The sequence below is a fragment of the Sminthopsis crassicaudata genome, chromosome 3 (genome assembly GCF_048593235.1).
Source record: "Sminthopsis crassicaudata isolate SCR6 chromosome 3, ASM4859323v1, whole genome shotgun sequence".
Classification (NCBI taxonomy): Eukaryota; Metazoa; Chordata; class Mammalia; order Dasyuromorphia; family Dasyuridae; genus Sminthopsis; species Sminthopsis crassicaudata.
The window spans coordinates 31,090,667-31,116,620 of record NC_133619.1 but is presented as its reverse complement, the minus strand read 5'-3'; the positions used below and the strand labels follow the sequence as shown (position 1 = coordinate 31,116,620).

Genomic DNA, 25,954 nt, shown 5'->3' with positions numbered 1-25,954 from the left:
CGATGTACCAAGCATTGTGCTAAATGATGGGGATCCAAAAAAAAATCAGAAGACTGGAAAAAGGCCTTGCTCTCAATGAGCTGGAAGACTAATGAATAATAGATGACATCTGTACAGAAAGTTCAAATCTGAGAAAGATAGGAAGGAAGCAAGGAAACAAAGAAAGAAGGAAAGAAAGGGAAAAAAATAAAAGAAATCTGGATAATTAATTGATCTACACAATGTCTAATATTCAATTATTTAGTAGAGAGATGGATAGCCTTGAAGTTAGAAGAAACTTTTAATTATGACCCAGAGTACTTCTATGGGTCTCAAATAGTTTTCTAAATCACAGATGAGTTCCCGATCTTAATTTGAGTTGAGGATGGAGTGGGGGAGGGTTCCACAGAAAGAGCTACCTATACTGATTAAATGAAAGAGCCATAACTTATTCTGTTGTTTTTTTAAACAGAATTGTTAGTTTTCAATCATTCTGGCATCATGTATATGATACTTTGAAATAAGAGACATTCTCCTTGAGATGAAATAAGAAAATCTTTCTGGACCTCACTTGAAGAGTTCAAAATTAAGTTGCTGAATATTTTCTTCATGCCATAACTGTAGGGTGCCAAAAAAAGCTTCCTTCTTTGAATTTCCTTGAATTACCATTTTCTAAGACAAAATGCATAATGTGAACTGCTAAAAATTTTAAATTTAAATATTTTTCATCACAGAATGAGATGAATTATAAGACTGCTTTTGTTCCCTCATACTATCTATGTGCCAACCATTTCACTAATACAATTATTCTCTCATTTAATCCATATAACATCTCTGTAAGGTATGGGCTATTAGCTCCATTTTACCAATGGGGAAATTGACTCAAACAGAGGTGACCTGCCCAAAGTCATACAGTTATAGTAAGTACTCTTGGAATAGATTGGAACTCAGGTCTTCCTGATTCCATATGTTCTATTCACTGAGATAAGGGATGAGGAAGGAGGAGGAGGAGAAGGAAGAAGAGAGATGGAGAAGAAGAAAAAACGGAGAAGAGCAATAAGAGGGAAAAGGTACAGAGGAAGAGGAGGAGGATGAAGAAGTGGAAAAAGAGAAAAAGGAAAAGAAGTAGGAGAGTAGGAGGAAAAATAATGGAGGAGGAAAAGGAAGAAGAGGAGGAAAAGGAAGAAGATGAGGAAAAAGAGGAGAGAGAGGAGGAGGAATAGAGAAGGAAGATGACAGGGGAAAGGGGAAAATAGGAGGAATGAACTATAATGATTTAATTTCCCAAAGCACCACACACATTAATTCTTTGTTTCTCACTCAACAAGACAATACTACAATGCTACACTTAAGGTGGGGGAGACTTCAGTCCAAATCCCATTCCTTTCCTTCACCCTTAATAAGTATTTTGTGATCTAGGACAACCCATTTGTCCCGTCTTTACCTCACTCAGTTCCCTCATCTGTAAACAAAGATGAAAAGCCCTGTCATAGCATGGAGCCTTCCCTTCTAATTTTAGTTTTCATGGAATCCCTCCTTACCCCAGTCACTTGGAATCCCTAGTGTCCTTCACGACTCCATCTTTAGTAGGAGGCCAGCCTCACTCCTCCCTGCTTCTGGTGTCTTCCTCCAAAAGGAGACTTTAATTGTCTCTTGTGTTTCAAATATAACTACATATCCATGTTGTCTCCCCATTAGAACATAAGTTCTTTGAGAACAGACATGATTATACTTCTGTTTTTGTCTCTAATGTCTGGTACATGATCCTAGCTCCCACTACGCTCTTTATACATTTTTTGATTGATATTCAATAATATTGTAAATTAATGGAAGAATCTACAAAGTGCTTCCTTTGATTTACACTGTCCTCTTTGAATAGAGGAAGAAAATGCTTGAGACCAGTGGAGTTTGGCTCCTTGACCAAAATTAGACCAGCACAGACATTAAGGCCTAGGTCATCTAACTCAAGTCTATTTCTTTTTCCATAATTGCACACTGAATCCCAGCCTACCAACTCTTGTTCTGATTGCTGCTGTTATAGTTGTTATTATACCCAGTGCTTCAATTTTGTCATTAATTAATTATGAATGTATCTTCAATACCCATTACTTTCTTACTCTTCTAATTGTGCTCCTGAGTCTATGGAGTTCATCACTGTGTGTCCCACCCTAGAACTTCTGGAGTCCAAAGCCTTCCATTAGTGAATTTCTCCAAAGATCTCCATTTGGAGGGAAACAACTTGGCTATCCATCCATTTTTCTTCTCTAGACTGTTTCTGATTGCCAGACTTTGCCATTATACTTTGAAAATACCTCTTTCTTGTTCCACATTTGATTCTCTCTTAAATGTTATTTCCTTCTTTAGAATAAAAGGTAAATAATTAATTGAATTAATCTGAATTTGTACAGTATCCCCAGCACTTAACACAAAGTCTTGAACAAAGTAAGCACTTAATATTTGTACGCTGATTTACAAATTAAACAATAAATTATACTCCAGTACATTGTAAGCCATGATATAAAAGTCAAAACATTAAAAACCCTTAAGTTCCTGGTTTCTTTTTGCAAATTTTATCAACAAATAAAAATGACTAGTGTAGGGCACCAGATACTCTGATACATTATTGATAGACCTGAATATATACAAATATTTTGAAGTGAAATGTAGCAAAACATATTGTTATGCAGCAATTCATACTTTCTGGCCCAACAATTCCATTGCTAGGATTGCATTGACAAGAATGTATATGTATATGTGTGTGTATGTATGTTTGTATATGTGTATATGTGTGTGCGTGTATGTATTAAGATACCTCTTTCTGTGTGTATATGTTCAAAGAATTCCAGATTAAGAACTCTTACCATAGACTCGTAAGGGGCTTTGAATGAGCCAGAGGATAGAAAAGCTATGCTCTAATTCCAGTTCTATTTCTGAGTCTCATTATCCCACTCATAAAATGAAAAAAGAACTGGAGGACAGTCTTGGAGAACCCTTAGAAATCAAAGATTCAAAAGCTAAAGTGAGTTTAGAACCTGGGTTCTTTACCCATTGCACAATGACCTCTCAATGATTATGGGAGTGAATTATGAAATTTCTGGCAAACTTAGCACTGCAATATATAGTATCCCACAATATATAAGCCTAGAAGACATCACATTTAACCTAATGAAATCCATGTAACGGGTCAAATAGAAAAGTCCTATATATGCAATCAAATCTGATGATACATAGATAAATAGATGGAAAGACAGAGTCCCTGTCTTTTTTTTTTTTTATTTTTCTAAGGATCATTTGATAGAAACTTGTGGCAAAAGTAAAATGACTTTGTCTTGTATATGATAAGATTTTACTCACATGCTCTTGGCCTTCTGTCTATTCTTTATATGTGCATATATGCATTTTATTTTCAAAAAATCACTCTTGTTTTAATGTTCAGAAAGACCTTGGGGGAATGAGAGAAGGTAGCCAAACACAACTTCCCAGGAGAGCTGTTTTTAAAAAGCTACCAGCAGGCATAGATTGAGTCAAGCCTTTTTTCTGTATACAAGCTTGCAACCAAGTGTTCTTAATGAGTTAAAGAGGTTTGGAAAAGGTGCAGACTTTCAGGAAGGGCAAGGGGAGTTTGATAAAGAGCACTTGAAGAATCTGTGATTGATGTATGTTAGTGATAAAAGCACATTGGGATGAAAAATGAGTGTAATTTAGAACAAAATTTCAGAGTGATAAAGAAGAATCAAAATTTCAAAGGATCCTTTGAGGCTCTAAGTACAGAAATCACATCTGGTCAGAGTGTCACATAGGGAAAAAAAAAAGAACAGAGATTCCTTCCCCACCACCAAACCCTACCTACTTTAGTCTTCTAGAGAAGGAGAAAGAAAAAAAGAAAGAAGGAGAAGGCAGAAGATTGGAAGAAATTTCCCAATCCCTCCTGAAAAACGGATGAGGGGAGGGGAATTAAAATCACACCCTTCCCCCTAATATCTGTGTTCAGCCACTACCTGTAATACAAAGCAAGACGATTCAGCCTTAGACGAAGTTGATCAATTCCAATGACATTATTATCAGCTGATGTTAATGAATTTGGAATGGCTAAAACAACTTCTAGATCAGGTGTTCTTAACCTTTTGAAGGTCCTAGACCCTTCTGGCACGCTGGAAAACCCAAGGTTCCCTTTCTCATCATAATGTAGTAAATGCTTAAAATATGCAGAATTAAAAGGAAACCAATTAGATGGAAATCATTATCAATGTATTTAAAAGCCAAGCTAGTTCACAGACCTTAGGGTTAAGAATCCCTAATCTATATATTATCTCTGGGAGAGAAAAAGCTATATAGTACAAGGATTACTTACATACACATGAATACACACACACATGTTGTGTATTAGATGTAGATATAGAATTAGGAGCTAGAGGATCTGGTTCAAATAATATCTGACAGTTGCTACCTTGTGAACTGAACAAGACTTTTTAGCTTTTTCAGCCTCAGTTTCCTCATCTGTAAATTAAGAGGGTTGGAGGGAATGGCTACTAAGGTCTTGTTTTGCTCCAAATTAATGATTTTATGATTGAAACTCGAAGAATTGGCTAGATTGATGGTGTTCCTTATTTTGAATACAACTATAATCATAATTTTCTATCTGACAGCTTGTACTTAATATGGAATAAACTATTATTGTATAATGGCATTGACCAAAGACTGAAATTCATATATTTTATGAGCTATAAATGTGATTTCTAAGAAAAATAGTTTTTCAATTTCTTTAAAAACTCTAAAGAAACAAGCTTGTACACAGTCTGAAGAAGAATAAAGTTGACCACAGTGAAGCATGTTTCTACTCTCCTGTGTAGTCAGACATAACTGGCGTAGAAATGAACCCAGAAAGAAGTAGGTGACCATCAATAAGAAATCCCCACTTTACTATGATCTGAGGGCAAAAATTAAACTGTAAGGAACAAGAAAATTTGATAGTCACAAAGCTACTTTTTAAAAGAGCTTCTATTATTAATGAGGTAGACATGAAAAAAAAAACTGGAACATAATGCTACCAAAATATTCTATGGTAAGACACAACATAAGATTACAACATAATTAATTATTTATCAATTATCATACCCAGAATCAGATAAACAAGATGTGAAAGTGAATGGGAATAAAAAAGGCAAAGCAGAAGGAGTGCAATTTCTACCATGAAGTTATTTTAGTTTTATGTTGTTTTTTTTAATGTCACCCCAAATTTTACCATATCAAAAGAAAGTCTGTGAAAAAATAAATTGAATTGGACAACTCAAATGATCTTTTAATTATCTGCTTCAGGACACTCTCGGCATCTGTCAGGAAACAATGGGACGATTGATGCTGTTTCTTCTAAGCCTTCTGAACTCATTCATTTTAGAGATCTGTGGTTTTATTTCTTAGCTATTCTGGTAGATGAGTCTCTAGTTTACTCTGTTCACATATGGCTCTTGGATGAAACTAGACACCCCAATTCTAGTGTTATCTCTATCACCTACCTATAAGAGGGTTCCCCATAGCATTCCAGTTATACCCTAGAGAAGAGTAGAAAGTATCAGGAATGAGTTTCCTGTTAGGTGGGCCTTTGAAAATGCAACTTCCAGATCAGTTTTAATTTCTCCATGCCATCTGCCAGCCTCTATATAAACACAGTTCTTGCCTGTTCTGCTCAAAGATTCTCAGCTGATATCTGTGATGCATGCTTGTTGTACCCAGAGAATCTGAGAAATCAGAGATTTACAAACTATTGTTCCTCCAATCACTCTGATTTACCCTTTACTTTTCTTTGCTGGTACACAGACTGAGCACAATCAGAGTTATAACCACACTCAGGAAAAGCTTGTTTTCCTTATCTTAAAAAATCTTCTAAAATGCTTTATTTTATGGAAAAGCTCTTGAAATAAACCCATCTTGCATTGTATAAGAAAGTATTAAATGAGCAAGAACAAATGAAATCCTTACAAATAAACTAGGAACAAAAATGGAAGAAAGTATAAGAAATTATTCCAAGGCTGTTCATGTAAATCTAAACTCTTATGAAATAATGAAGACATGGTGATGAGAACAACTAATCATTTCCCAAATAGCAAAATAAAGGATAACACATACTGTACTCATTTTGGAAGCACTGATGAGAAAGTAGCTACAAATGTTTAAAGAAATGAAGAAAACTGCATAAATATTTGTGGATTGATTAATCTGTGTACAGATGGCCCAATCTAGTTCACGGCATCAAACCACTCTGGGATTTTAACCATTCTATCATAGGAAAGGGCTTAGGACAAGCTTCCCAAAACACTCCTGTGGAGAAGCAGCAGGAAAGTCACCCTTAAAACAACTTCTAAGAGAGATTCAATTGGCTAAATATGGAAGGAGAGAAATAAAGATGCAAAGCCTGATGGAAGAAGGGATTATGGAATACCAGGCCTCTTGGGATAGCCAAACAACATGACTTTTCAAACGAGGATGCTAGAAGGAGTTGGGTATGATTGCTAAGAAGGGGCTGACTTAGTGTGCCATGTTCAACTGGGTCACCAACCTCAGCTGTTTCTATGCAGCTGAAATGTGTGAGTAATATCACTGTTTTCTAAATTTTGGTATGGAAAAAAGTGCCAGTTAGTTCTACCCTACTGTGCTGAGTGGATTTTGAAGCTGCTGATTAAAATGTGTCACTGGATCATAGATTTATAATTTAAGGAAATCCCAATTATTGTTCTATCTAAATCCCTCATTTGGGGAGTGAAGAAGTTGAGGTGAAGAAAGGGGAATTGATTTCCCTGAGGTCACACAAGTAGTAAGTATCAAAGTGGCAAAGGCAGAATCCAAATCAAGTTCTTCCTGACTCCAATTCCAGAATATAATCCAGTGCACAATGGTGCTTGTTTTCCATTATCTCTGACTTTTAACTAGCCATGCTTTCTATTAGCCTTTACTAGACATGGGCCATATTTGCATCAAATATGCCCAAAATACCATCGAATACAGAGAAGTAATCAAAATATGTTTCTAGGATTTAAAAAAAAAAATAGAAAGAAAGAGGAAGGAAGGAAGGAAGAAAGGAAGGAAGGAAGGAAGGAAGGAAGGAAGGAAGGAAGGAAGGAAGGAAGGAAGGAAGGAAGGAAGAAAGGAAGGAAGGAAGGAAGGAAGGAAGGAAGGAAGGAAGGAAGGAAGGAAGGAAGGAAGGAAGGAAGGAAGGAAGGAAGGAAGGAAGGAAGGAAGGAAGGAAGGAAGGAAGGAAGGAAGGAAGGAAGGAAGGAAGGGAGGGAGGGAGGGAGGGAGGGAGGGAGGGAGGGAAGGAAGGAAGGAAGGAAGGAAGGAAGGAAGGAAGGAAGGAAGGAAGGAAGGAAGGAAGGGAGGGAGGGAGGGAGGGAGGGAGGGAAGGAAGGAAGGAAGGAAGGAAGGAAGGAAGGAAGGAAGGAAGGAGGGAAGGAAGGAAGGAAGGAAGGAAGGAAGGAAGGAAGGAAGGAAGGAAGGAAGGAAGGAAGGAAGGAAGGAAGGAAGGAAGGAAGGAAGGAAGATTGGGGGTGAGGTGTAGAGATTTCCTGTTCACCAATCTCTATGTAAGCCATTGTAATTATCTCCGCTTTTGGTCTCAATCCTTCTTTCTATTTAGCTAGGCCAGAGAGCACTGAAAACCAAGAAAGTAATTAACAAATGGATAAAACTCTCATGGGACAGATAAAAAGATAGATGAGAAAAGAAATTCAATTGGGAAATGTTTTAAAAGAAGAGAAAACCTTTTGTTATCAAAGGAGACCCTTGGCAGATAAGCAGAAAATAATTTTGATAATTTTGAAGATAGAGATGATCAAAATTTATATCCATGCATGCATTAATATACTATATATTAAATATACTATATATATATGTATATGTCTAAATAGATATGATACTACAATAGGCCTTTTAAGAAGACTATTTCCATTGTGTGCATAAGCAGGCATACTTTTGCAGAAATAATTTGCACCTGGTCATTTTGGTCCTTTATAACAAAAGCAATCTAACAAGATTAAAACAAACTTGAATTTATTAGCCCATTAAAGTTGTGGTTTCCTGAAAAAGTCCATTTTGAAAGACAGTCTGTTTTCATCAAAGATTCATCTGAGACATAAAGAAGATGAGTTGTTCATGGAGGGATAGAAAGGAATAGTCTGTGGACTGTTTGAATGCTCCATTGGTACCCTAACAATGTGAAGAGAATTTGAGGAAAACTACCAGTATTTTGACAGGACTGCCTGTGACTAACTTTTGGAGAGATATGGACTATGGTTGCCTAGTCGGGATCGGTACAATGGGTTAGATTTACCTAATTAGTGAGAATCTCCACACGCCTCATGAACACAGATCCATTGGAGTATTCCAACAAAACTTTTTCAAAAGATAAAATTCTAATGGATAGTTACGATAGTGTCAAAATTTACCAACAAAACAGAAACAAACAAATAAAAAAAAACTTAAAAGTTTCCAATATTCTTTTTTTGCTAATTAGCATATGATCATTCAACTCTTCCTGAGAGGAGCTTTGACAGTCACTTTAGAAAAAGATAAGGGGACATTCTACTGATGCCTGAAAGAAAAGACACTATTATTCTCTGTCTGGAATAGGTGGTGTTTATTTCATTCTTAAGCTCCACTTGTGCAGAAAATTAGACTGATACCATTCCTCCCAGCTCTTTTGTTACAGCATAGCACCACAGAATGTGGAGTGGCCTTCACACTGGTACCCAAGGATTAGTACAAGTATATAATGTTTTACACATGTATATTTTGTGTATAGAAGTGACCTGCATCTTGTGTTGGCATTAATGAAAGCCTGGAGGAGAAAAGGCTCAGGGGGCCAGGGGGAAGAAGAGAATAGAAATTTTCTTCAGGTTTTGGAAAGGCTGACACATGGATATTACTTAGGTTTGTTCTGCCAAATTCCAGAGGGTAGGACCATGGGCAATGGACAAAAGAGGCACATTAGACTTGATATAAGGAAACACTTTCTAAAAATTAGAACTAACTAATCATCCAATGAGTGCCCTGGGAATTAACAGGTTTCTCTCTCATTAATGAGAGGCTTAAAAATGAAAGCTGGGTGATTAAAGGCTGATTTTTTAGTACAAGGGAACTGCTCAAGTATGGGGTTAGACTAGAAAGCTTGAAGGAGTTTTACAAGTACTGGGGCAAACCCAGTGTCTTAAAGTTAATGTCATGAAGAAGTTGTTCTCTCTGATAAAAAATATGTGACTTTGCCAATGCAAATGAAGGATACCCACACAAATACCACTAGCATATTATCAATTGAAGAAATGATTCAGAGAAAAGTTAATGACAAAATATTTTTCAATTAGACTAAAATATCTTTGAAATTTGTTTATAAAATGAAGAAACATGGTCTCTCCTTTGGGTTCAGTCTTCCATCTCCTTTTCCTTTTCTTCTTTCTTCTTTCTTCTTTCTTCTTTCTTCTTTCTTCTTTCTTCTTTCTTCTTTCTTCTTTCTTCTTCTTCTTCTTCTTCTTCTTCTTCTTCTTCTTCTTCTTCTTCTTCTTCTTCTTCTTCTTCTTCTTCTTCTTCTTCTTCTTCTTCTTCTTCTTCTTCTTCTTCTTCTTCTTCTTCTTCTTCTTCTTCTTCTTCTTCTTCTTCTTCTTCTTCTTTTATTACCACTACTACTATTACTTCTACTATTACTACTACTGCTACTACTATTACTACTACTAAAACTTCTACTTCTTCTACTTCTTTCTTCTTTTTCTTCTTCTTCTCCCCCTCCTTCCATCTTGTTCTCTTTCTTGATTTTATCTGCACATATATGTTTGCATAATATATTTTGTAGTTATATATTCTTTACCAATATCTTTCCTTCTGACTGAGAATCAACATTTCAATGATAGGAGGAAAAAGTTGCTGTGCTAATTATACATGCTTGATAAACTACACAATAAAAGCTACATCAGAGTTGTACATCACCAGAAGGCAAGAAAATGATTTCAGTTGTTTTCACTTGAAAGAAATAAGGCACTTTGTTGTTAGTTATTCAAAATGCTCCTGTTTCTTCTATACTTATCTTCTTCAATGGTACCATGCTGCCACCACTCAATTAGCACATACCATTGGGAAAAGACATGTTGAACCACATTGCTTCAAATACCAATTTTATGATGAGAAAATCTGGAGAAAATATGGCCAATATCCAATTGTGAATCAGCACAGTACAATATTCTGAACTGTCCTTGAAACTGTTCATAATAAAATGTGATCTGAAGTAGCGAAGACTAGAACACAAAGTCACCACTGCCTGGATATCAAAGCTGGCTTAAATTTCTACACCCTTATAAAATCACATGATCACATCAAATATCTCCCACCCTAGCAGGTCAGACTCTCCTATGAGTGATTTACTGAATAGGAAGCTTTAAAAAAATGTTGTCTGGACAAGCCACATTCAAACACATTAAGTCTCAGCAAGCCTGCAGCTGTGAATGTCTCCACTTGCACAATATAACTAGAGGATGCTTTAAAGGTTGATTTAATTGTAGCTTCTGAATCATGTTATTTCCCATGTTTTAAGTTGTTGAACATAAATATACAAGTGTTAGAGTAATTTTGAAAATCTGCAAATGTTTGGGACGAAATCTGCAAGATCTCCATTCCTGCTGGGAATTGACAACAAGATTTAAATAATGTCTGAAGGAAAATACTACCTGACAAAGGCCATGGCCAAATTACCATGGCAAAATGTTTTGAACATTTCACTACCCTTGTAACGTGAGTTTACATAAGAGCAAACTATGAGCAAACAGAAAAATGACAATTCATTCTCACTCATTTTTTTGTTAAATGGATAAAAAGAGACTGCAGGAAGGTTAGTACTCTTGTGTAGAGAAAATATCCAGATAATACACATTTTCTGTCATTAGGTCATCTCCCTTCCTGCTTCTTTGCCAATGCACAAATATGTTCAGCAACCTTGAAACAAACACAAGGCCAAGATACGGATGTTACCCTACCACCATCACCAGGGAACCAAAGAGAGAGAGAATGATGCTTTATAGAAGTTAGATACTCCACTATGCACCTCTTCCACCATCTCTCAACTCCTTCTTGAGCTTCATTAAATATAAGATATAGCCTAACCTTTCACTTCAGCATATCAGCAAATCATCCTTTGGATATGTTATCTTGTTCTTCCTCTCCAAGCCTTTTTTCCCCCGTTTTTGGTTTCCACTTTTATACATACCTCCTTTTCTACAAATTTTCTTGCCGGGTTTTCTTGTACATTCCTTGGATATTCTTTTTACTGAAAAATGAATAGAAGACTAGAAAATAACATGGAGCTCCATCACAGACTCTCGGAGCATGCAACACCGCTAGATCACTTAAATGTAAACTCCTGCGTTTTTGTTTTTTGGGTTTTTTTTTTTTTTTTTTTTTTTTGAGTGCCAAAGGTCACCCATTTCTTGTGCCGGCACATGCAAAATGGAGAAAGGCTGATGCATCTTCCTTGAAGGTGTTGAGTAGGAAATGAGAATTAAGAACCAATTTCTGCCTAAACACACGTGCTATGGGGGAAATAAAACAAGTAGAAAGGGGAGAAAAAATAAAACATATGCATACGCACATGGATACACACAAATAAGCCACATGCACACATGAAAAATGCCTTCGTGCCAACAACAGAAAGCCATGCTTGCTACCAGTATACATGAATTAATATTGTTAGAATTTAGAATAAGAATAATATATATTATGTATATATATTTATTTTTAAAGATGTAGCTTTTTTTTTTTTTCCTTCAGTTAACTCACCATCCTCTGTTGGGACATAGATATTTAAATAGAGGCAGTCTTCACTCTGATCTTGTACGTAGGAGGAAACTACATCCAAATTATTAGTAAACCAAACAGGGAGCATGACTTCTGGCAACCTGCCATCGATAATGTTCTGTGGACAAACAGGAGCAAACTGAGTGGCATTTCTGGTGTCTGACCAAGAGGATGGAGGTTCAGGAGGTTGAAAACGGCGTTCCCCTGTAGGCGGAGCTGCATATGGAACCCCGAGAAACTGAATCACAGGCCCCAGAATTTCATTATTGAGTTCTTTTTTAACCCCTCTTATTTTGCCAAAGTTAGTCGTCACCAGTGGGTCAGCATCATCCAACTTTTGTGAGGATACAGCAGAGGCCTGAAGCAAACATCCAAAGATGCAGAGGGCCAGTGTGGCATCCAATCCCCGGAGTACAAGATGTGCCATCCCTGCTTTCCATGCACAGTTCAGCCACATGGATCTTGGCGGGGCCATGGTCCCACATGAGGTGTGAAGTTGACAAGGAAGCAATAGTATTTATAATCCCCTGTGAAAAATGAGACAGATAAAGAAGGAATGTTTCCTCAGCTTTCCAGGAGAACCTGTCAGGATAATCTCCAAAAGCTTTTCAAAGAGCAAGGATCTTCCATTGATTTCACACTTATTGAGACATCTTTACTTGATGTTCTTTATCGAACCATGTCCCATCAACCACTGGTGTTCCATTTTCCATAGCAGCAGTACAAGGAGAGTAGCCATTTATTTTGGATTCCCCTCTGATCAATCAAATCCAGTTAGCAGTAGGTTGATATCCTAGAGAAAATGAAAATAAATCATTAGTATGTAGAAGCTAATATGGACAGAGTAGTAACTAGATATTCTGCAGGTCACTAAACGGACATCAGTGGCAACAAAGAGCATGTACATAAATTTCTACAATGGGCCATTTCTGGTTCCAGTTGATGTAAAATGAAATACTGATGATCATACTCTTTATAAACCTGCTAAATTTGTAGAAATGTAAGTAGAAATAGGTTATATGAAATATTCTCTCAATTCACAATCCATAAAATATCTATTGCTAATGATTGAAATGTTATGGGTTTCTTTGTTTTTGGCCTCCTCACTCTGCCTAAAGACCTTAACTTAAAAAAGGCCCAAGTCTTCCACTGAAACCAGGGCCATGTACAGTCATCCTAATTTATATCTTGCCCCTGGACCAAGATGGCACTAGAGGAGACAGTGGGGAAGGTGATTTGCACAGCCCTCTCTCACTTCAATTCTATTCATTTGAATGTCATGGCTTCTCCTTCCTGATATCAGATCTTCTTCTGGAACAAACAGCAAACAACTCCCACTAATAAGCTAGAAAGATTAGAGAAGAAAACTACTAGCGACTATAAATATGTATACAATCTCTTGCAAATGACAGAAAAATAGATCCACCCTGGTCTGAGAAATCATCATTCCCATGGAAATGAACTCCATAAAAGTAATGCAACATCAAAGAGCCTGACCTGGCAAAAATGACTTCTGAAGAGTGCAGTCCCTCTTTATCTTGACTTCATAGAATCCTTATCTTCTTTCTTCTGATATACTATATATCTCTTCCCTGATTCCCCAAATAGTTATGACTCACTGGAAATTATTCTGCATAAGAATCTTAGATGGGAACTGGAAGGGACCACAAGTGAGATTCCAACGTCCAACACTCTCCATCATCCTCAGCTCTATTGCAGATGAAGGCAACAGAACTAAAGTGACTTGGCTAGGGACATATAGCTACTGGGTGTCTGTGGTAAGATTCAAACCCAAATTTCCTAATTCCAAGTCCAACACTGTAGCCGAAATACTTTTATTACTTATCTGTGGATAAATAATAACATCACTACACACTTACCTTACCCCTAGCCTACCAGAAAAAAATGTATGTTGTATTTTGTCCATGTCTTTTTGTCACCATAACCTAGCACCAAAGTGGTCTAAACATAGAAACCATTTGAAAAAGATTTATTGAGGGGAAGTTGAATAGTGCAGGCAGTGGATAGCGCCCTGGTTTTGAAGTCAGGAGGACCCAAGTTGAAATCCAGCCTCAAACATTTGACATTTACTAGCTATGTGACCATAAACAAGTAAATTAACTACAATTGCTTGAAAGAGAGAGACAGACAGAGTCACAGAGATACAGAGATAAAGAAACAGAGAAAGAAACAGGGAAGAGAAAGAGAGACAAAGAGTCAGATAGAGACACAAAGACAGATGTTTTCAGAGAAAGAAAGAGACACAGAGACACACGCTAAGAGATAGACAGAGACAAAAGAGAGACAGGGAGACATATATAGAGAAAGAGAAAGAGAGGAAAAAAAGAGAGATGTTAATTGAAGTATACAGATAAGAGCTACTAAAACTCAGCTCTTCCTTGTACAGCATAGGTTCTCAATATTTCTTTTGCCACACTGAGTTTTAGGTGAATATAAAGCTCATTTAGGAATAACTACATTTATTGTTAAAGCTGCTTAAGAGAATCCCCCTTTGCATGTACACACCGAAGCTTATTCCTTACCCAATTTACATTGTCAAGCAGGGGATAGACTAGGATTGTAGGATTCAGAGGCAGAAGGAATCTTATGAATAACTCACTCAGTCAAATCCCTTCATTTTACAGAAAAGGTCATTGAGATCTGAAAAGGATCTCTCTAACAAGGTCATAGAACTTTTTTCTTTGGTGACCTTATTCCCCACTTTAAACTATATTTCCAAGAATGAAAAGTGTCAAAATGACTGTAAAAAAGAAAGAGATGAAGATGAAAAAAATGAAAAGGAAACATCATTCATATCCATCAATAGCCTCCATGTGCTACAAAAGAGTTGCATTTCTTAGATCCTAGTAAATCTGCAGCTTAAAAATAACATACTGAGTCAAAGTGAATATTTTTTTGGAATGCTACATCCTAGTTCTATTTTTCTTTAATACAAAAGATTGCTACACAGTAAGTGTAAGGCCTTTCTGTAGAAATCCGACCTAATCGTCCCATCTTTCATATTAATGCTAATCAAACATCTAACACTGTTTACACAGTTCATGTGTTTGAGTGCAACACAGAAGCCAACGTAATACCCAGTGTAATACAATTCACAATATAATCGCCGACTAACTGCAAAATAGCATGTAATTCGGGAAATTTGTCTTTCCTTGTACAAGCAACCTTTTAAAATGCTTACATTGGAAATAATATTGTTGGTTCGTGTTAGTGATGGTTTTATCCTGTCCCGTAATAGAAAGATTTCTGAAGAAATGCTGGGCTAGCAGTCAAGCTGTCCCGCAGTTTGTGTTATTAAAATGGAGATTGTAAAGGCTCCATGGGGCAGTGAGAGATTCGGTCCATGTGTGATGTTCCTTTAGCCTGGAACAATCCATCTTAGGAGATAATAAGGAGAGTGCTGCTGCCGTTCCAGAATTTCCCCATATTCATTCTCATAGTTTGGCTGGCAGAGTACATTAGCATAGAAAAAAGATAGGCTGATGCCCATCTTTCTCTCACCTCCGAGTCCCAGCATTACCTGAAGATCTATCTACACCCATTCAGGTGAAAGTTTATTATGGCTTAAGCTTGAGCAGAATTGCAGCTGGCCCTGATATGTCTAAGGCTTCCCTCCCTCAGCCTATTACTTTTTTAGAGGCACCAACTTGAGCAGATGTTAAGTAGGGAAACTACTGAGCACTTCTGAAATTCTTAGTGATTGATTATGTACTCCCTGCTTCCATTTTAGAGTAGGATTCAGATCTCCTACATGTTCCTTTCTGAGAATGCAAAGATCATTTCTTTCTTTAGATCTCCAGAGTCAATAAATGGCCCGTAGTAGGCGCTTAATAAATACTTGCTGATTGATGGTATGCCTTATCCGATTGGTACCTCAGTAAATAATAGAAGTGGATTGTTAAATTAAGAGTCTTGGGTTTGAATTTGATTTCTGACATGTAGTACTTGGGTGATGGTTTGGAAATCACTTTAGTCTCCTTGGACATCAAGCAGGAGTTAATACCACCCAGAATTTTTTTTCTAAGATCAATCAGCAAATAAAATCAAAGCAAGCATTGCTCTACTTTTCTTTTATTATGATTGTATTTTTTACACTAATTAAGTAATACATTTCATCCCTTACCTCCACCTCGAGTACCTTTTTTTTTTTTTTGGCTGAGGCAATTGGGGTTAAGTGACTTGCCCAGAGTAAAACATCTAGGAATAAGTGTCTGAGACCAGATTTGAACTCAGGTCCTCCTGACTTCAGGGCTGGTGCCATCTACTGCACCAATTAGCTGCTTCTTGAGGCATTTTTAAAAAATGCCTTTATAATTGCTTCCTTATGGTGCTACAATGATGATCAAATGAAGATCAAGAAATCCCATCCCAAAATCCAATTGCATAATCATTTTAAGTGCCTACTATGTACATGGGACAAAGATACCATATAAATATACATATATATTACTTTTTCATTAAATCAATAAAACACTCCATTAAACAAATGCAATAAAATACTTTTAGTTTCAGAGTATGAGCTTCAGAATAGGAGATATTTATGTTGTTATCATGCCTTACCCAGTACAAAACAAATAATATGAACATAAGCCATGCTTGTTGAATTGACTTTCTTCACTCATCATCCATGTAGGAGGTTAAAATAAAGAGTTTGGGGTTTTATAATAATGACATTTGAAAATCACAAATAAAGATATGCTCAATATTAAAATTCTACATAACTGTAGTGAATCATGGATCCCTTCCAATGGAATTTTTGCTCACATTCCAGAAGGATGTTAGATATAGTCTAGTAGATCTATTGAGAGAGACTTTATGAAGTGGTGGGAAAAAGGAACCCAGGACAACTAGGTAGCACAGTGGGTAGAAAACTAACCCTGAAGTCAGGAGGACCTGAGTTCAAATCTGACCTCAGACATTTAAGTCTTACTAACTGTGTGACCCTGGACAAGTCACTTAATCCTGAAAAAAAAAAAGAAAGAAAGAAAGAAAGAAAGAAAGAAAGAAAGAAAGAAAGAAAGAAAGAAAGAAAGAAAGAAAGAAAGAAAGAAAGAAAGAAAGAAAGAAAGAAAGAAAGAAAGAAAGAAAGAAAGAAAGAAAGGAAGAAAGGAAGAAAGGAAGAAAGGAAGGAAGGAAGGAAGGAAGGAAGGAAGGAAGGAAGGAAGGAAGGAAGGAAGGAAGGAAGGAAGGAAGGAAGGAAGGAAGGAAGGAAGGAAGGAAGGAAGGAAGGAAGGAAGGAAGGAAGGAAGAAAGAAGAAAGAAAGAAAGAAAAAGAAAAAAAGGAACCCTGACACTATTTGATGATAGACAAATCATCTCACTTTCATAAGACTATTTCCTCATCTGAAAAATGGCAATCATAAGCTTGTACTATTTACCTTCTATAATTATGTTGTGAAAAAATGTTTTTAAACCTTTAAAAAACTATGGGATGTTATTGCTATTATTATTATTATTTATTGCAGTTGTATTGCAATACATTAAGACCCACTGCTTCAGTGAGCTTTCACTCACTTTGGCCATTTTGTAAGCAGTGCTGAGAAGCCAAAACTGTATAATGAATTCCCAAATAATTTCTTCTTCCCTATTTCCCTTTAGCCTTCTGAGTCAAACATGAAAAGATATTTGGCTAAAATTACATATTGGTATTGACATATGTAGCTATAAAGGCCCTCAAATCTGTTGTCAGCTTACCATTAATACATTTCAGAAGCTCTGACACATTAGCAAGCCAGTCACTGAAAGAAGGTTTTAAGTTCCTTAGAAGAAAGATACTGCTCAAATATGGCTCACAACTATCACATTAAAAAAAAAACTTATTTAAATACTGTAGCCAAATAACTTGCATGAAAAAGAGATTTTTTTTTTTTCCATTTGCACTCTTGCTTTGCAGCGCTATATGACTATTACGGTGAGGAGAACAGAAGAGGAGAGATTTCAAAAAGTCACACTAAGTAATGATTAATTAGATTAGCCTCACTCAGAAGGTCAGCCAATTCCCATGGGACTAAGGTAAGAGACAAGACTTTGAAGCTGTCCATTCCAGTAGGTTAAGTGGGCAGTTTTCTAATTAGTTTAACATAGAAGGGATAATGAAAGGGCCTCCTACCTCCAATTGTCTCCTCCACTGACCTTAAATCCCTATTTTAGTGACTCTCTGGCTTAAGTAATAAGTGAGCCTTCATAAAAATAGTTCTCTTATCTTAGAAGAGAAAGTAAATCCAACTCTTCAATTAAATAAGCTTTTATTGGGCACCTCTATTTGCTTAGGAGCTATGCATATATTATCTACTTGTTGAACTGAATTAAATCTCGTTTTCCAAACAAACTCATGAAGTAATTAAAATCTTAAAGATCTTGCAATCCAATCCCACCAACATTTATTAATTATCTACTACACATGGCATTAGATGGACACTAGGAATATAAAGGCAAAGTGACAAACAAAACTTTCCTTTAAAGTGCATAGAGTGTATGGGTGGGATACACATAATTAATGTGTTAACTTGCTAGTCATGCAAGACCAGAAAGTCAGAGGATCATTAAGCAATAGGCAAGAAGAGGATGAAGGATGAATTCAAAAAAGCGGGAAGTCACAGCCATTGATATGCAGCTTAGATATATGATACAACGGAATGGCCACTGCTGCATTTCACTTTCTCATGGAGAAAACTATGGGCCATCCTAGCCTGATTCCCCATCAAAATTTATCTTGCTTCTGAATGTTTCTTACAAAAAGCTTATGATACAAAGAAGGAAACTAGGCTTTAAGTTCTTTGAGATGTTCAAATTCATCTTCCGATCTCCTCTGGTAGCTAAAATGATACACTGCAGAGTCCAAAGCAGATAATTAGTAAAGTTTGTTGAATGAATGAAAAATGAAGGAAAGAATAAATTAGTGAACATATGAGAATAGAATGCAAAGGGGGGTCGCAACTAGGCTGTGATCTTAACACTAAGAACAATTATTTAAAAGAAAGATATGCATCTAATCAAGAGAACATTGCTAATGTTGAAAGAGTGTACTGGACTACAGTTATACTTCAGTACATACACAGCTAGAAAATACTGTATTATGTTGTAGTGCATTGCATTCTTGGCAATGGTTAATAGTATTTGAGCTCTGCAGTACAAGTTAGAATCATCCCACCTGCATGCTTTCCATTTCCGAAATGCAAATCACTATACAGTTTTCTAGTCAATTGCATCAATGGCAACTCTATCATCCAATGAAATGATGACAGGCTTTTTTCAATAGGATAGAAAAGATGATGAAAATGGAACAGTGTAAGCATTCTAGATATATTACGGATAGAAAACTATAACTAGGGCTTTGCCTCAATGTATAAACATCAGGAAAGGAAGATTTATTCTCAACAATCCTCTAAGTTGTGGTGCACAAAATGGCCCCATTCCCAAACCTTCCCCACTATCTTACCACCATGGTCCTCCTCTTCTGAACCATATACTCTGAGCCACTGTCCCCTGGCCCCACACACATAGAGTCCCAACCATTACTTGAGAAACAAATCGTTCTGACAACTTCAGTTTGTCATGGGACAAAGACATTATAACCAGAAGGAAATCCATCCACACATTATATAATTTTCTTATTTTACAGATAAGGAAACTGAGACCTGGGAAGTTTAAGAGATTTATTGTTAGATTTGTTCAAAGAACCTAGATTGGATTTTTAAAACATTCTTTTGAGGTACTTGCTCTTTATTAAGGTTTTTATCATTTAAAAGGGATATAAAAACATTTAGACAGATTGCAAAGGGAAATAGAAAAAAAATTCTATGGAATATAGTGAATATTGCAGGGAGTATTGTTAAAGTTAATTGATGATCCTATAAGTATCCATATGGAAATGAATTATCCCTCAATAGCTAAAGATAGACATTCATCTTTGACTAGGATATTCAGCTGCTGCTTTTGTCTGAAAGGGGTCACCTCTGGGTCACAAACATTTCAGCTAAATATAAAGAAGACTTAAATTAGAGCTGTCTGAAATGCTGATAAACTGGAGAAAGTCTACAGAGGGGGCAACCAAGATGGGGCAAGGCCACGAGGCCATGTCATATGAAGATTGGCTGAAGAAACTGGGGAGACTTAGCCTTGAGAAGAAAAAGACCCAGGGGATAGTTTGGTGATCTTCAAAATATTTGAAGGATTGACATGTGAAGGAGAAACTAGATGTATTTACTACTTGACTTTGGGGTAGAATCTGGAACAATGATTAGAAGATTCAAAGAGATCAGTTTAAGTTCCATGGTGATCCAGACTTATTCATAAGTAGAATGGGTTGCCTATCAAGAGTTATAGGATTATATGTCATCCACATCATCAAAGGTGATGGATAGGGAAAAGGATCTACATGTGCTAAAATGTTTATAGCCACTTTTTTATGGTGGCAAGGAACTGGAAATTGAGTGAATGTCCATCAGTTGGAGAACAGCTGAATAAGTTATGGGTTATTATTCTATAAGAAATGACAAGCAGGCTGATTTCAGAAAAGCCTGGAAACACTTACGTGAACTGATGTGAGTGCAGTGAGTAGCACCAGAGAACATCGCACATAGTAACAGCAAAATTATGTAATGATCAGCTATAATAGACTTAGCTCTTCTCAACAATGCAGTGATTCAAGATGGTTCCAATAGTCTTGGGCTAGAAAATGCCATCCGCATCCACCAGGAAAACTATGGAGACTAAATGTGGATTGAAGCATGCTATTTTCACCTTTTTTTGTTTGCTTTTTCTTGCTCATGTTTTCCCCTTTTGTCTGATTTTTCTTTCACAACATGAAAAATATGGAAACATGTTTAAAGTGATCGTATGTCTATAGCCTATACCAGACTGCTTGCTATCTTGGGGAAAAGAGAAGGGAGAGGAAGGAAGAAAAAAATTGGAACTCAAAATTTCACAAAAATGTATGTTGAAAACTAGCTATTCATATAACTGGAAAAATGAATTGAGGGGGGAGGAATAGTCGTGGATAACAATTTGTTGGGAATATTATAGAGGAAGGGATTTTCCTCAGGTTTCAGTTGAATTACTGGGCTACTTGATTCATTCTAACACTGATTCTATGAATGGGTATTAGGTTTTTTACTTGTGAAAATCCCCATAACTAGAAATGTCCAAAAAGAGGATAGAAAGCATGTTGATAAAACATTATTTTAAAGCAGGGGTTCTTAAGCAGCGATCTATGAACTGGTTCCTTTCTTATATTTATATTTATATTTCAATAGTACTGGTTTCTTTGTAATAATACTACACATTCTATGTTATGTCCATAATAATGTTATTCTAAGAAGCCCATAGGTTTCACTAGATAATGCTAATTGTCTAAGACATGAACAAAAGTTAAAAATCCCAGTTAGAATACTATTTGTTGGTATTTTAGAAAAGAGGTCACATAAGTCATGAGATTGTACAAGATGACCTTACATATTTGAGACTTCTTTGATTCTTTTTGCCTAATTAGTCATTAGAAACTAGAATAACTGGTGATGGAAAATGAATGGTGGAATTTTTGTTTTAGTAAATGGCCAGTTTAAAGTAAATGATCTTTATTTTATTTGTGATTTATCAGCACTTATTTTTCTATTGATTCAATTCCCTATTGTATTCACAGATGATTAAAGCTCCTAGGTATGGACAGACATAGGTGAGTCATCACCTACAACACTATAATTTCAGGTGCCTCAACATATCTTAAAGTCCTCATAGACCACAAAGGACAGAATTTGCAGGATCCACAGGGAAACCTAAAATGGTTGCCCACAAACCAATCATATGAACCCTGATTTCCTAAGAATAAAAACAAAAGGTTAGTCTGTCAAACTATCATCTGGAACTAATATTATCCTGAATGTCTTTCTCAAATGACTTATTTGACCCGGCAAGTAGAGGTTGAAACATTTTCTCTGATACATATGATCTTTCAAACCTCTCCAAATTAGGAATTGTGCTTGAGACAATATAGCCCTACTTCCAGTCTAAGATACATAGAAATTAATACCTGCAAGCAACATATTGACTTAGGAAACTACAAATACATGATCTATGTTGTATTGAGCTTTTAAAAAAAAACATTTCTAAAACATTTCCTACATGTAAATCTGATTCAGTGCACCCTGGGGAGTTTTTTTTTTTTTAACCATTTGATCAGAGGACCTCAAGTTTGATACTCCTGATCTAAGATGCCAACAACCTTAATGATAGTAAAAATTCAATGGACTTAAATCATAAGAGGTTAATCCCTATGCCCTACCTTGGTCACCCTGGGACTTAAATCATAAGAGCTCAATCCCTATGCTCAACTTTGGTCACCCTGAATTCCCTTTCCCATCAGTTAGGCTACATAGACCAACCCAAAACTTTAATAGAATTTAATTCTGCCTCATTTCCTCTCTTCTGTGCCTCACAAAATTAAAAGGCAAAATTTTGCTCTGTCACGCACTAACACAGCAGCACTCTATGCTACAATAGTATTCAACCAAAGAATTGAGGACCAGAGGGAATGTGGACAGGACACAGTATATGTGGTACTTTACTAGGCCTGAGGGAAAAGGGACTGGCATGTAGCTACAGCTAGAGTTGTCTGCCCAGAAGTCAGTTGGAGCAGGAACCAAGGCCAGTTCCCCAGAATAGAGTAGGCTGAGACAACTTTGAGGTCCAACCAATGTCAAAAGTGAAAGAATGACAAAGTAAATTATAAAACATCTTTAGACACCAAGGGAAAAATTCAATGATAAGCTCCTTACCAGCTGGAAATGGGTTCAATTTATCTTGTTTATGTCTAGTCCATAGAAGCAACTTGGTAAAACAGACAAGGTTCTGTATTTCATTTCAAGAAGACTGTAGCTCAAATCATACCTCCACCATGTAGTGTTTGTGAGACCAGGGAAATTACCTAGCCTTTCATTGACCAGGGCAAACTCTCAAAGATATTTATTTACTGACAAATTGCTGATCTGCATTACTAGAAGGAGTTTCCATAATATGCTTTCTCCAGATAGATGATTAAATATATTGTGTCACCTTTGTCATTCTCTTCTAAGAGTCTAGCACAATGCTTAACACACATATAATAGGTGTTTTATAAATATTTGAATTTTACTGTTAAATTACAATTTAGACTACTGAAGTTAATCACAAGAGAGAAAAGGAATAAAATAATTTTCAACTCAGTCCTGGAAAATAGTTTCAATGGCAAGTCGTAAATATTTAAGAGCATGTGTTTGGGTTTTTTTAAGTTAATTGGTAATCATTCAAATGAAAATTTATCATCTCTCAAGATCTCAAGATGGGCTTCTGAGTTGAACTGACTCAATAATACACAATGTACACAATGATATACAAATGCTTTTTTTTTTTCCCAAAAGAAATTACCAATGGGCTATAAACTAGTGTCTCCAGAATCTATTTAATCATAGCTGCAAACCAGTTCTTATACACCCTGAGTTTATATTATATATTTCAGAAATAAACAAAAGAAAAAAAGTTTGGTCTTTGGGAGCTTGAAGAAAACTTAAGATCTTAGATATAGCACTTTCTCTTTACAGGTGAGGCATCCATGTCCTAGAAAAGCTAAATAACTTTAGCAATATTACATAGGTAGGAAGAAGTCACATTGTCTGCTACTTGTTTTATAGATGGAGAAACAGAGGCCTACTTAAAGATATGAAGAGACTTCTATAGGTAGTAAATAATAGAAACAGTGCTGAAGCCCATCTTCTCTGAGTCCATCTATAATGTCTTTCCTATATGGTGTATATATGATGAGCACATCACATGGACTCCTTGAGAAGAGTGGAAAATTTTTAGTCCTAGTACTGTCTTTAAGAAAAGCCCTCATCATATTTTTTATTGTCCCTGATCAGAGAAACCAGCTATATTTTGGAAAGGATTGTTTCAAATTTCTCAACCCTCTATGTCAGCGTGAGGTCAATTCTGACATAAGAGCTGAATGGTGAGAAATGAGAGAGCCATTAAAATGTTCTTTCAGGGACAGCTAGGAGGACACTTCCTAGCTGTGTGACTCTGAAAAAGTCACTTAACTGTGATTGCCCCCAAGAGAATAAAAAACAAAATGTTCTTTCAGTCCCACACTTTTGTAGATAATAAAAAAAAAGTGATTTAATAAAAAAAAATAACACTTGACTAGAGCCTAACCAACATTTCTCATAAGAATTTCACAACATCCCTAAAGATTCCTAATTACTCCTAGCATAGCTTAGCTCTAAATAAATGACCCAAGGCATGATGGGGAGAAACATGCTTGTTAAATTCCCAGGATCCCCTCAGCTAGTCAGTTCTTTTCTTTTTATCTTCAGTTAACTGTGTCACCAAATCAACACCATAATCTTTATGGACCATGTGTCTAGCAAGGAAGAGATGAACAATTCCCTCCAAACACTAGCAAGTGCTAACAGTTTGATGGATCATAAAATCCATCATTCATGCCTCTAGATGGTTGAATATAAAGCACAGAATTTGTAAAGCAGAAAGAAACAAATGTCATGCTATATAACCAAAGTGCAATCTTTGTTTATTTTTGACTATTATTTTGCAACCATCATTTGTAATTAATCTAATTAATCTAGTTTTCTTCAGAGTGAAATATGTGCTTAATATATTTCCTAGTAAATTATAACATCCCAAATATTCACTGCTCCATATTATAAGTCCCTAATGAATAATTTACCAAACTTAAATTAATAAGAATCCATATTAAAAGCCTTTAAAAGATTTATTTCACTCTTCATTTTCCATCTTTGATTTTGATATATTTTTGTATAAAGTAGTTTCTGGACTTCAGAATTGAAAGGAATTTATTCAGCCCTTTACATATGGGGAAACTGAGGCTCCTAAGAATATCGTGAAAGTAAAACAACAAGGATCTGGAGCTAGGTCCTCCATCTCCTATTCCTCTATTCTCTTTTATACTACACCATCTCCATATTTCACTTTCTTCCTTATAGCTCCTTCCAGGTACCATATTATTTGGCCAATCCAATTAAAAGTAAATCAGATTATAGGATTATTCAGATTTAGAGGATTTAATGGGCTTTAGAGATTACCTAATTGTTTTCAGACTATTTTATAGCTCAGGAAACTGAGTCCCAAGAAGGACCCATGACTTATATAAAGTGGCAATAGTACAATATAGTAGAAAGTAGAAAACATCTGAGAATTAATGTTAGGAAGTCCTGAGTTGTAAGGTAGCTTCTGATTCTTATTAGTTGTGTGACCCTGAGCAAGTAACTTAACTTTGCTCCTAATTTGCAAAATGGTAATAATAATAAGATCTACAGGACCAACCTCAAAGGGATGTAGTGAAGTTCAAATTAGATTTTTAATGCAAAGTGTTTTATAAATTTTAAAGTGCTACATAAATATCAATCATTATTAGTAGTGTTATCTAGGTCACCACAAAATGAATATCTCTTGGCTACTCATCCAGGACTTTTTTTTCTCCAAAACAGTTAACTTTTTTAATGTACTTTTAAAAGAACAAAATCAGTTATTTTACAGTTATGCAAACAGCTACCAAGTATTATGGCTACTTGGTGAAAAGCCCACAATAGTATTACTCTATTAGAGTCAGCATTACATACAAAAATGTGTTTACGTGGAAGTACATAGATATGTCTATATTTATATATAATATACACATACATAAATATATACATATCTATACACATATGCATGTCTATTGTTGCAGGGAGAAGAGAGGGAAAAAAGGAAAATAGGTAAAAAAAGAAGAAAAGGAAGAGAGAAATGATAGAGATATGGATAGATATATGATTACATGGTTGGACAGAGATAGATGATAAGTAATTTGATGGATAGCATGAAACAATACATGTAAAAAACTATATAAATATTAGCTATCATTATTGTAATTAATTCAATTCAAAAAGCATTTATTATTGAGAGTCTACCACATATCAGGCACTGTGTGAAGTGTTGAAATATGAGAAGAAAATGAAGCAATCCCTTATTTGAGAAACTTAGAAGTGAAACAGCAAATACACAATCTAATAAGTCAAAACAAACATATTTACAAAACAAAAAATAATGAGAAATTTTGGAAGATAATGATGAAGAGCACCGACAA

General features: G+C 35.9%; 1 protein-coding gene across 9 annotated transcripts in view; it reads right to left on the bottom strand.

The window, feature by feature from the left end:
- The window catches only part of NLGN1 (neuroligin 1), a 1,061,800-nt gene that overhangs the window by 794,283 nt on the left and 241,563 nt on the right, over window positions 1-25,954 (bottom strand). For 5 of the 9 annotated variants that reach the window (XM_074298209.1, XM_074298208.1, XM_074298212.1 and 2 more), the window contains exons 2-3: window positions 11,785-12,595; window positions 11,216-11,275 (exon numbers count right to left, since the gene is read on the bottom strand). In XM_074298209.1, the coding sequence (XP_074154310.1) occupies window positions 11,216-11,275; window positions 11,785-12,277 (553 nt within the window). In that variant the 5' untranslated portion in view covers window positions 12,278-12,595. The remainder of the gene's footprint in view (window positions 1-11,215; window positions 11,276-11,784; window positions 12,596-25,954) is intronic. The other 4 variants (XM_074298218.1, XM_074298217.1, XM_074298216.1 and 1 more) reach the window with 1 other exon arrangement.